We start from the raw sequence: 12639 nt of genomic DNA on the forward strand, positions 1-12639 counted from the left end.
CTTATGCAATGACCCTTTTTATAACCAAAATTTGTTATATGCAAGGTAAATACACTATTATGCGATCGGCATAGCTGCCCTTCCCCGACAAGTAGGGAGGGAGGGGAAAGGCCCGTGGGGCCAGGGGCCCATTCATCCGAGATCCTGCTGCAGCTGCTCTGGGAGCGGCGATGCCAGTGGCCTGCAGCCCCTGGGCTGCACGTGCCCAATCCCCCTGGGGCCCCTCTTGTTCCCACTCACCCAGCCCCTGGGCTGTGCCCTGCTGTAGTGCAGGCAGGTGGTGTCAGCTGTTTCCCCGTCTGCTGCAGCAAAGTCTGGGGTGAGTGGCGAGAAGTGGAGGCCTGGGTTGCAGCACAGCTTGTCTCTGTTTGTCTGGGGGTCAGTACTGCATGCAAGGTAAATTTGTTTTATGCGAGGTACTGTAAGTCTGTAAGGGAAGGGCGGGGGGAAGGGTGCATTGGCCGCTCCCGGGGCTGCACCAGGGAGCAAAGAAGAGGGAACTGTCAGTGGGTATGGGATGGGGGCGGTGCACGGCTCTTGCTGCTACACACACCCTGGCAGGGCTGCGGGCTGGGGGGTTGCGCTGGGCTCTGCATGTGGGGGGGGTGCCCCTGGATCTGTGCACGGGATGAGAGCAGGCTGCTGCTGCAGGCTGGGGCTGGTGGTAGCACTGGGCTCTTCCCAGCGCTCGCTGGCAGCTCTGGGAGGGTAGGTTGGGAAGGGCTATGGCGAATTTTGGGGTGGCAGCAGCCCTCCTCCCATCGCCACTGTCCTCGCTGAGTGCTGGGAAGAGCTAGTGCTGCCGCCAGCCCCAGCCTGTAGCAGTAGCCTGCTCTCATTCTGCACACAGATCGGGGGGCACATGCCCTCCGGGAAGAGCCCAGTGCAGTGTCCCAGCTCACAGCCCTCCCTGGGTAAGCATAACAGCAAGAGACGCGCCCCCGCATCCACTGACATTTCCCCCTGCTTTGCTCCCTGCTGCAGGAGTGAGAGTGGCCGACAGGCTGTGCCGCACCCCTCTCCCCGCCCCTTCCCTAGTCTCAGCTTCACTCCCTGCCTCACCACCGCAGGACAGCATCCCTATTTGTTACTTTATAAACTGGATTCCCTTAATGCAAATTTGATTTATGCATAGTTTTCTGGGAACGCATGTACTGCATAAAGTGAGGGAAACCTGTACAGACATGGAGCTCAAGGAAACAGACTGGTAAAATGTTTCTGAGTGAACTCCAGTCCTACTACTGGAAAACTGTGGGAGAGGATGGAGAAGACATAGCCCATGCCACCTGGAAAAGGGACACTTGGCACGAGTTATTCCAAGACCCCCCGAGAGGCAGAGTGGACAGGGGAACGAAGAGGACAGTGACGCAACTGGACGTGGAGACAGAGGGGAAGACAGCTGCAGGATCAGCAGTTGCAGAAGTGACAGCAACAGCAACAGCAACAAGGACAGTGAATGAACTGAGAATGTAGACCTCAAATCAGGGGAAGGACTAAGGGACTGTGATGGGTTAGGGAAACGGTGGTGTGTGGGTGCGTGGAAACACAGGGTAGGAGGTGCGTCTATTGGAACAGGTGCACATCTTTTTTAATGTGGTTCAAGGTCTGTGAAGGAAAGCTTATGCTAGATGCTGTGTATGTGCGTATATATATAGAGAGAGAAAGAGAGAGAGATTAAAAAAAAACATGCTGAATTTTCAGTGCCTGCTTTTGTACCCAGAGTGCCAAGGTCTTTTCAGTGGAGTTTAACCTAGTGCTTGGCTGCATAGTCTGGGTAGACCTTCCTTGCATGGACCCTTTCTTGCAGAGGTGAAGGCAGAAGGTGACAGCAGCATCTTCCTTGGCTTGTTGTCATTTGATTCTCTGGCCTCTTACTCTTCTTCCTGTGTTCTGCCCTGAAATCATTTACACTCTCCAAAATCTCAAGGATGCTGTGGTCTCCTATTACTACTTCTCCAAAATGTGGACTTCCTTCAATGATCCAGAGTCCTTTGAACAGTTCCTGGGTGACTTTCTGAGCCGGAATGGTGAGTGTGCCTCTGCAACTAGGAGTCTGGGAATTATTGCAGGACACAGGGGTCTCTTCTACTATCAGTTGGCCTGTCCAGTGCCAGGTCCAGACATTTGCAGAGGCCCATCAAGCTGGATGCCTGAGGTCTCTAGTATTCTTAAACTCAAACTCTGGACAGAAGGTGGAGAAGTTTCTCACTAGCTATCATCCCCTACTGCTAACCCCTTCGTGAGTGTGGGGGGCATGACTCCACATGTCACAGGATCCTGGCTAGCTAGGTGGGATGCCATCTTATAGCATTAGAATTATCTACTTAGTTGCACTTCAGACACTCCATCTGTGTGTCAGCACCCAGCAGGTGGTGAGAGGCAGACACAGTAAGCACAGCAGCAGGTAGGAAAACTTCTCCCTTGTGCAGCTTCCCACACTGAACTGATTGCAAACAGCTCTTACCTGTTCTTTTCCCTTGCTCAGATCCCCAAAAGACTCAGGTTGCTTTATGTCCTTCCCCTCATGCCCAGGCACTACCATACCCTTCTACCTGTCCCTTTCCTGCTGCCTATCCCACCTGCAAGAAACTCCCTCATAGATCTGCCATGATTCATTCTGGCACTGCCACATGGATCCTGATTTGATCACATTCAAGTCTGGCTGGAAATGAAGGACAAAGAGAACTTCTTCATCACCTATGAAGAGCTGCAGCAGGTAAAATGTGACAGCTCAATGCCAAGTAGTGTAAATTCCCTCCCTCTCCTCCCCTCCACTGGAGCCATATACCTCCCTAGAAGTTCAGGATACTGATTTACCCAATACCTGTCAGTGTAAATCCCAAGGAACCCATGGCTGAGCCATGCAAAAAAGTGGAGTGAGTTGGTACCAGAACTGTCCCTCCACACCATCCGTATCCTCGTTACACATACAACATTTCTGCAGAAACTACTTGCCATGTGGAAGCCTTGCTTGAAAGCTATCTTTGGCTCTGGCCCGGTCTTTTCAGTGCTGGGGAGGTATGGGGAGAGGGAGAAGTCTTCTGCCAGGGCATGCCCTTGGTGTCTGTTAATGCCTGTTGTCTTCTCAGACCCCAAGAAGAACTGTGGGGGCTTTGGTCCACTCTACTCCTGTAATGGTAACCCTGTCTGTCACCCTAGGACCTGTGGGGGTTCTATGGGGCTGTAGCCTGGTTACTGTAATTGCCTCTTGTTTCCCTAGGACCTCAGGGGCAGCTTAATGAGGTTCTTCCAGTTTCTGGGGCAGGATTTGGATGATGGAGGCATCTCCTCAGTGCTGGAAAATGTCTCCTTCCAGGCCACGAAGGGAAATATTATGTGCAACTTGACACTGCTCCCAAGTGACATCATGGACCAGGAGAAAGGCACATTCCCAAGGAAGGGTGAGGTGATGAGCACCCTTTTCATACTGCCTATGGATCCTGCCACCCTACTGCTGGTCTTGCTGATGCCAGGAACAGCAGTGCCTTAGGTTGGCATGCTGGCATTGTTTTACAGGTGAAATGGAGTTGAGGACTGGTGCACCTGGGCCTCAGACATTCACAATGATGGGAGGTGCTAGGACCTAGTTTGATGGAGTTAATTCTGTCTCCAGGGAGTTGAGAGTTGGGGATCCCAGCTTGGTTCTTTATGGTGTCATAGCAGACAGAGTGGAGCGATTCTTCACTGAGGGCCCATATCTAAGAGACTCAGCCCCTTGCTCTAGGCATGAGCCCTCTATGGCAGTGGTGCTCAAACCTTTGGCCCTGTGGGCTAAATAAATGGCACAGGGCCAGTCCATGGGTCAGAACGGACTCTGCACCCCAGGAATCAGGCTGTTGCATCCAGACCCCAGTGCCACCAACTGGCCCTGCATGCATAGATCAGCCCCCTAGGATTCCATGCTGCTTCATCTGGGCCCAACACCCTGGGGTTGGGACCTGTGCTGACCTGTGCTGGATCCAGTACACAGGGCCATGGCCTGTGGGGCTCCCCATGGATCTGTGGGGAGCCTCACAGTGTGGACAACAAAGTGCCAGGGATCAGATCTGGCCCATGTCACCCCTTTCCTATAGCGAACAGGACAAGGGGAGATAACTGTGACCTCAAGGCTAGGTCTCAAATACTGAGCTAATGCTCCCCATACTTTCTCAGGAATCTGTGGTGACCAGACAAATCATTTCATGGTGGCACAGAGCAAGACCTTTGAGATTTATCAGGACAGGATGCAGGGCTTGCACAAGGCCTTCCCCTGGGAGGAATGCAAGGATCTCATCCCATCTGAGAGCAGTGATACATCAAAATAAACTTGACCACAATGTCTTCAGGGGTTTGGGCCTAAGTTATTGAAGGTGGTATAGTCTCTTGAGTCCTGTGGACCAGGCTAGCACATGGTCTGTTTCTAACAGCATGACTTTGGGCTAGTAGCATAGTCCTAGCTGATATCAGTTCATGAATCTCACATTGTCTTTGTGCTGCATCTAACCCCATTCCTCCATTCTGTCAGGCATATGGCCCAAGGCAACTGTGGTCTCCAATGCTAATTCCACCAATTGCCTAGTGATCGGTGAGTCCCCTTGGGCACAGGGCTGTGGGCCATAGGAGTTCCTGTTCTTGCCTGCGAGGCTGTTGTTCTGGATGCTTGGCACGCACTGTTGCTGGCCAGTAAGGATAGGGGTGCCGTAACTGGCTCCTGAGAAATTGGAGGGCATGATTCTGCATCCATAATCAAGGCTAAATTTTTGCCAGGCATGTGCAATGGGGAAAAGCTGCCATCCTCTTAGCCAGGATGAACCTGAACACAGAACTTGGTCCCTTTCTATTGCATAAAAATAAAAGGACTGCTATACTGAGTCAGAACACAGGTCCATCTAAGCCCAGCATTTTGTTTCTTACTGGCAGAGATCAGATGCTCAAGGGGAGAGTAGTTATGATCCATCTTTCCTTACAGATTCTAGGATTTACAGGCTTAGGATGCAACTATCAATTTTAATTTGGCAGTTGCATCTCTAAATAACATATTTAGTACCCACTGGTGGGCCTATCCTCCATGAATTTTTCCCAAGCCTCTTTACAACCTGATTAAATTATCAGTGTGTACAATATCTTGTGGCGACATCACTTGCATATCATGTGAACAAGAATTTTCTATATCTAATTTTAAAACTGTTTTCTAATAATTTTACTATACACCCCCTAGTTCTAGTTTTGCCGGAGAGAGTAAACTCTAAATTCCTATTTGCATTCGCTGTGCCGGAGTTGTCAAACTTACCTGGCCTCCAGGCCAGATCTGGCCCATGGGGCTCCTTTCAGGCTAGATGTAGATGTAGCAGGTTTTTCAAGCCCCTCATCATTCTTGCTGCTCTTCTCTGTTTTCTTTCCTAGCTCTGTTATATCTGTGTTGGTGCAGGGGCACCAGAACTGTACACAGTATTCAAGATGTGGGCCAGTGGTTCTCAATCTTTTTACTTGAGACCAGAGGTATAATGAGCAGCACGTGCATCCCAGGTACCCCCTGTTGGTGGGGGGGGAGGTGGGGGTGGGGAGGTGCTGTTGAATGCTAGAGAGGTGGGGTTTGAGAGAGGGGGTTGGGAGGGGAGAGGACAGGCAGGAGTCTTGTTGATGCTGAGGCTCAAAAACAGTCCCTGGCTGCTCTCACTGCATGGTCCCCCCATTTTAAGCAGCAGCATGGTGGCTGTGCATCGGACTCCCGCAGCAAGAGCAATATCATGGGGCAGTTTTGCTGCCAGAGCATGGACTCTGTAAGTGGGGTGGAGTGCGGAGTGATTCTGGTCTCCCTCCTAAATTGGCACCCAGGGCTGGAATCCCACTCACCCACCTCTAGACAGACTTGGGGCACCCCTTGAAAAATACCAAGTTTTAGTGTTCATGAATTTTTTGACTATGGAAAAATTATAGAGCAATTTTTCTGTTTCAAAGAACAGAAAAAGATCCCAGCAATTCAGAATGTTTCTAACACTCTGGATTCCTATTTGAAATGTATGGGTTTATCTTGTGAATCATGGTTGCATACCCAACAGTGCTACCATTCATGGCACCACCAGGAACCCTTGTAAGAATCTCAAGGCACCCAAGTAGCGAATTGTTGATTTTGTACAGTGGTAAAACTACACTTTCTATTTTTGTTTTTAATTCCCTTTTTAATAATTTCTAACATCCTGTTATCCTTTTGGACTGCTGCTGAGTTCTGTCCAGTTTTCAGAGAACAATCCAGAAGAATTCCAGGTTCTCTATCCTGAGCAGAAAAAGCTAATTTGGAGCCCATAATGGTGTATGTGCACCTCATGTTACTCTTTCCTGCATGCAATACTGTACACACAATAAACATCATCTTCTGGGTCTTGGTTTTGTTTTTTTTTGGGGGGGGGGGGTTGTTGCCTATTCACTCTCTTTTAAAAGATCTTTCTGCAGTTCTTTAGTCAGATTTGTTTTTTACCATCCTAAATAATTCGGAGTCATCTTGTTGTCTCACTATTTATCCACTTTTTCAAGTAATTTATGAATTTGCTGAACAGCACGGGCTCCACTACAGACTTTTGGGTAAAAGCACTTTTTACTTCCCTCCATTGTCTCCTGTTCCTTAGCTAGATCCATGAATGGACAATTCCCCATATGTCATGACCAGCAGTATAACTAAGTGTGTGTGTGTGTGTGTGGGGGGGAACTCAAGTAGAGCACCAGCCTTGGACTCCTATTTTTGTGCCCCTGTAAGTTGGAGCTGCTGCTTCTACCAGCAGAGTCACTGCTGCTGATATCCAGGGGCTTGGCCAGAGCCCTGTCCTATGAGAATTACTGCCCAGTTGCACCTCTGGTTGTGGCAACCGAATTTCATTAAGAACTTTTAGTGCAGAGTTTGTCAAGCTTGTTAAAAGTCCATATATCAACCCAGTCATTCTGATCCAAATGCTTGTTGATATCCTAGAAGAACTCTAATAGATTGGTGAGAGAGGACCTCCCTTTCCAAACAGAGACCACCACCATGTTATCAGGACACGCTAAAAAAATTGCTGACAGGAGAATGGTGGCTTCTCCCACTCTATTCTATCCAGTGGGTAAAGCCAGGTTCCTGGCCTGGGATCAGAGCCCTATTCTTCTAGGCCTGCCTCCCTGTTGTTTATGCTATATTTGTGGCCAGGTTTTTCTTCCAGCCATTGGTTCTCATTAGTTTCCTCTGCTAGAAAGAATAGCCTTCTTGTACCCTCTTGGTTCTCCCTGGGGAAGTACTTTGATACTGTAATCAAGCCATTCCCTTTATGTCTCCCAGTTCAAGGCATTTTCTCTATCCTTCCAGTCAGTTTTGTGGTTCTTTTCTTCAGCCTATCCAATTTTTCAGCAATTTAAAATGTGACCACCACAACTGAATGTTGAATTCTACACAAAGAGGAAAATTATCCTTCTTTTCCTTCTGATTGCTTTCATATTATATATCCATGGAACACATTCACCTTTTTGCCACATCTTTGAACTGGGTGCTAACATTAAGTTTCTGGCCCACCATGACCCCTCCATCCTTTCCAGAGTCCTTGCTTTCCAGGACACAGTCCCCCATCCTGTTGGCATGACTTACAGCATTCCTTGTTTTAGAAGTATGACTTTGTACCTAGTTTTGCTAAAACTCATTTCCTCTGAATGAGCTTATTTCGACAAGTCTTCCAGATGGCTAAATATGTATACCTCATATTTAATTTTACTCTGCCAATCTTTGTGGTATTTGGGACTTCCAGATCATGTCCAATACATTATATGAGGTGAGCAACAGCTGCAAAAGGACCCAGCTGCATCTTGGACCTACGGTACACTCTAGGGAAGCAACTGCCATAACTGTGACATCGACACGTTCTGATAGCAGTACAAATGAACTAAATCACTGTAACTAACTCTGGAGGAAACAACATTTATTTCCAAGAGTTTTGCTACACTTATATTGTGACAAGAGCATGCAGGCATAACAATTCCACTATTACAACCTATATTAGCATAATTCCATACAGATACAATTGTTACATCTACCAAAAGGCTTGAGTTGGCAATTGATGATATAATCTTTAACAGAAATACTTAACATTATCAGGTCTGGGTCTAATCCCTGTGGAAGCACACCAGGAAAAATCACATTCAGTGATGGCTTCCACTGGCAGTTATTTTTTTGAGAACTATCAGTTAGTCCTTAATCAGTTTATCATGTACTGTATTGACATTGGATCAGGTTAATTTTTCAGTCACAGCACTGTGGGATGAATGAAAGTCAAAGTATATTTGCATCCAGGTGATGGTCTTTGTCAACCAGACTTGTAATTGTCTCAAGGAATTAAATCAGGTTTGTCTGACGGGACTATTCTCCATGACACCATACTTTCTGGCAGTAAGGCCAATCCCCTCTCAAATTCTTTTTCACATAAGTCTTTCTGTCATCGTTTCCTTTGCATTACTCTGACATCAGTGGAAATAGTCAGTCATAACCTGGATCATTCTGGCTGCCATTTCTGAACAGTGGTATGACATTGGCATTCTTCTTATCTCCTGGATCTTCCCTGGTCTTCCAAAATGGATTAAAATTAGCAACAGCTCACCAGAAATCTCTGCAACCAACTTCTAAAGGAAGTTACCTGGGCTTGCTGTTCTAAATTTGTTTACCTTTAGTAGGTGCTGTTTAACATCCTCCGCAGGTACTAATGAACTGAAAAAACAGCTCACCATTCTTCTGTGATATGAGCAAGTTTAGGCAGCATTATAGGGAAGGAAGTCCTGACAGGGAAGCTGCAGGAGGTAATAAAGCTTGGGTGCCCCCACAAAGAGGTGGGGTTTTACAGCACCGGAAGTTCCCCAGGAGATCTTGGTGAGAATTATGGCATGGGAAGTCACCCCAGGGGAGCTGAGATCCTCAGCAAACCTAATACTGTTCAAGTGTTCATCAAGGGGAACAAGCATCAAGACTCCCCCATCCCCCAGGGAAATCAATCCAGTGACTCACTGCACCAGCTGCCGACTGCAACAGGCTTCTCTGCACAGGGGTCCTGTCAGCTCATCTTAATGTGTGACATCTTCTCTCATCAGCTGAGCTGTCTCACTGTCAACCTCCCCATTGTGTCCAAGCTTTGCTGCCAGGTATGTTGCTCCTTGGGCTTGGGCTGCTAACCCCATGTTCCCCAGCTCCTTCAGGTGTACATGGTCTGCAAGGCAATGGGAAAGAGAAACTTGCCAGGGCTCTGTGACTTTTGCCTCCAGGATTATATCAGCAAGGATTAAGTGGGAATGTGACCTCCTATCTACCAGGGAAGGGATACAGGTACAGGGTGCCCATATCCTGAAACTGTGGACCTAGACACCAAGGCAAAGCAAAGCCCTGATCTTGGGTGGGTGAATGGATGGTGTTTGCACTCAGCAATCCAGATCCTGTCTGGCTTTGGCCCAGCTGGTCCTGGGGCCTTGGCACCTGCCTTTACTTCTGTGTCCTAGGCCCCTTAGAATGTGTGCTCAGTGGGATAGCAACTGTGCTCCTCTGAAATACAGGGGGGCTCTTAATGTGGGTGAGTCTGGAAAGAGGGCAAAATGGCAAACTTCAGTCAGCATGGTTATGAACACAGGTGGGTATGGACATGAGGAGCAGGACAGTGGACTCCAGTCAGAGAGGCATAAGAATAGCTGGATCTGGACACAAGGGCAGGATGTCAGTCTCCCCCTCCCCTAATCCTGGCTCTGAACAGATGAGAAACTGCTTACAGCAAGCAGCATGGTTGGAGGTCCAGGGGGTTCTTACCTAGGGGACTTCCAATGGTTCCATTTTGCTTAATTCTCAAGTACAGCAGGATACTGCAGAGCAGTGCCAGGATGACAACCAGGCCAATCAGTGCAGAGCAGAGCAGTCCAGGGCCTTAGGAGAGTGTCAGAAAGTGAACTGTGTCCCTCCATACATTACCCACACTTCAGGCTAACTCCTTCCCATGCCCTTTCATTCCCTTATGCTGACTCCCTCTCTCCTCCCACAATGATCTTCCCAAAATTGGGCCTCACCAGCAGTTTACCCAAGGGTTGGTGCCTTGCTCCAACACCCCTGCAATGCCCCCAATTTCAATGTCCCAAATGCCAATCCTGGGGCAGGTTACACAACTTAAATTTTACTGTTGGTCCCTCACAAGGTCCAATCCCCAGGGCCCGGCCACCACTGCTGGAACATGTTTTAATGAGAAGCATAGGCTGAGCGCATCTACAAGTGGAAAACTAGAGCATACATTCAGGTGCAGGCATAGATTAGCACATCACTGGGTACATCTACATGAGATGCTACTGTGCAATGATTACTGCTCCTTTATTTACTACTTGAATAATTACATAGTAAATAAATGCACAGTAACTGGAGCTACCATGCAGTAGTGCCAGTGAACACCTTTTAAGTGATACTACTGTGCAGTAACCTAATAATACTGCACAGTAGTGTATTAGCACTGTTGGTGCTGCGATGTCTTACTGTGCAGTATTATTTGGCTGCTGCACAGTTAGTATCTCATTTAGACATGCCCACTGGGAAGCAAGAACACAGGACTTCCTGTTTTGCTTTTTGAATAATTTTCTGTTGAATGTATTATGGCATCCTATCAGGATTGCACTGGGAGGCCAAATGCTATGCACTCATGCCCTGTATGCTGCCATTCCTCTCCAAAGACTCCCTCCTTCAGCCCCCTGGAAGCTGTATTTCCTTGCTGCTCCTAAAGGCCCCCTCCCTCTCATCTGATCCCCTCTCAGGGCCATTCTCCAGTCATTGCTCCCCAGGATACCTGTCTATTCTATGGCCCCAAGATGCCTCCTTTAACACTTCTCCCCGTTGATTTTTCCTGCTGCCTCTTGAAGCTCTTGCCTACGCAGCAATTGGTTCCCTCCTCTGCCTGACCCTGGTTCTTCTGGCTGCACAGCCTTTATGCCCCTCCTGTCTTCTGTGCTGCAACAGTGCCAGGACTGGTAGAAAGGCAGTCCCTCAGTGGAGGAAGCTGCTCAAAAGCAGATGTGCATATTCCCCTAATAGGATGCCTCAGTGTGGTGGCCATAATCCTGGCTGTTCCTGCCTTGAAGCTGCCTCTGATTGTGCCTCCAACTAACATCTTCCTTGGCCTGTGGGATCAGGGGCATGGATATGGCACAGAGCCCTGGGTACTCACTGGTTTGTCTGGCACACACCACACCAGCTGTAGAGCCCTGGATACAAAGCCCATGACCTAATGGCCTATATTGGCACTCCGTGGCGAGAGACTCTGTGCCGGTGCAGTTCATGTTCTCTAACCAGATGGGCCTGGTTCCAAGGCCGAACTGACCCCCTCCTGGGGCTGACTGGGCTGTGCCACAGCCCAACTGCTTGCATACCACCGCTGCCTCAGTTAATCCCCATCCAGAATCACATACACTGCCCCATGTGTCATTGTACAGCACCTCCACTCTTCCAGAGCAATGGGTAGGACCACCTGTCAGTTGCAGCAGCAGCGGAGGAGGACCTGAAACACAGATCATAGGACATGAGAAACTGCCTTCTGATACCTCCAGCCTCAATCATGGTACCAGGCAGAGAGAGCATGAATAGACACCACACCAACTTGCAGCCTGTGGGCTCCTGCTTGGCCACCCTTATCACTCCAGATGCCACTGCTGTTGGAATCTTCAGACTCCCCTTCCCTCCTCTAGCTTCCACAGCACAGTGGGAGGGGACACCTGTGCAGTGCAGTGGCAGGGTTGGGGAAATGCCACATGGCCCAGAGGATGTGGGCCATGCAGCATGAGGCCCCTGAACACTGACAAGTTGAACAGCCACAGAAGTGATGTGCCTCTATGGGGGGAAATGTGCCTCTCTAGATTACTGCCTTGATGGCAGGGTGTGGGGCTGCAGCCCGGACAGAGCCAACACCTGGTAGCAGCAGGGGTGGAAGAGGCAGCACGGAGTTGTTCCCCGCCCCCCCCGCCCCCCGGTCAACACATACATATTCTATGGCCAGTCCTGTTCTAAATCACTCTAACTTTAACCTAAAATGAAACAGGATTAAAGTTGCAAATGTTTGCTACACTTGTATTGTTAAAGAACAATAACATTGTAACAGTTTACATTGGTACTCTTTGATATGCATACACTTGCCATACCAGTCTATACCCTCAATCATGTGAAATAATCCTTTTACTGTACTCAGCCCTCTAAAGAAATTACTTATAATGTTGTGTTCAATTTTGAGCCCACACAGCAAGACAAGGACCAATTGTAGAGAGTGCAGAAGACAGTAAGAAAAATTATCGAAGCGCTAGGAAAGAAGGAAAGACTGAAAGAGAACAGCACTTGTTTAATTTAAAGAAGATAAGAATTAGAGGAGCATGATAAGTTTTCAAATATATAAAGGTTCCTACAAAGAGTAGAAAACTGTCCTACAAGTCCACAGTGGATAAAATTAAGTAATGGGCTTTAACTCCAGCAAGATAGATTTAGTTTGAACAGTGGCCGGGGGGGGGGGGGGGGGGAATGGGGAGAGGGGAATAGAATAGTTCTCTAACAGTACCTGTGGAGATTGTAGTATCTCCATTATAGGTGGTTTTAAAAGTAGCTTAGACAAATACTTGTCAGGAATGATTCAGAGATGAGAATTTATCATGGAT

The 12639-nt window shown here is 48.3% G+C and overlaps 1 protein-coding gene across 4 annotated transcripts in view; it reads right to left on the reverse strand.

Moving 5' to 3' along the window:
- Positions 1–7896: 7896 nt before the first annotated feature.
- LOC149864361 (scavenger receptor cysteine-rich domain-containing protein DMBT1-like) overlaps positions 7897–12639 on the reverse strand; it is a 98613-nt gene continuing 93870 nt past the window's right edge. For all 4 annotated transcript variants that reach the window (XM_090049522.1, XM_090049523.1, XM_090049521.1 and 1 more), the window contains 3 exons: positions 11169–11498; positions 9776–9889; positions 7897–9188 (listed from right to left, as the gene is read on the reverse strand). In XM_090049522.1, the coding sequence (XP_089905648.1) occupies positions 9046–9188; positions 9776–9889; positions 11169–11498 (587 nt within the window). In that variant the 3' untranslated portion in view covers positions 7897–9045. The remainder of the gene's footprint in view (positions 9189–9775; positions 9890–11168; positions 11499–12639) is intronic.

Source organism: Crocodylus siamensis, chromosome 5, assembly GCF_052110815.1.
Source record: "Crocodylus siamensis isolate JL-2025a chromosome 5, ASM5211081v1, whole genome shotgun sequence".
NCBI lineage: Eukaryota > Metazoa > Chordata > Crocodylia > Crocodylidae > Crocodylus > Crocodylus siamensis.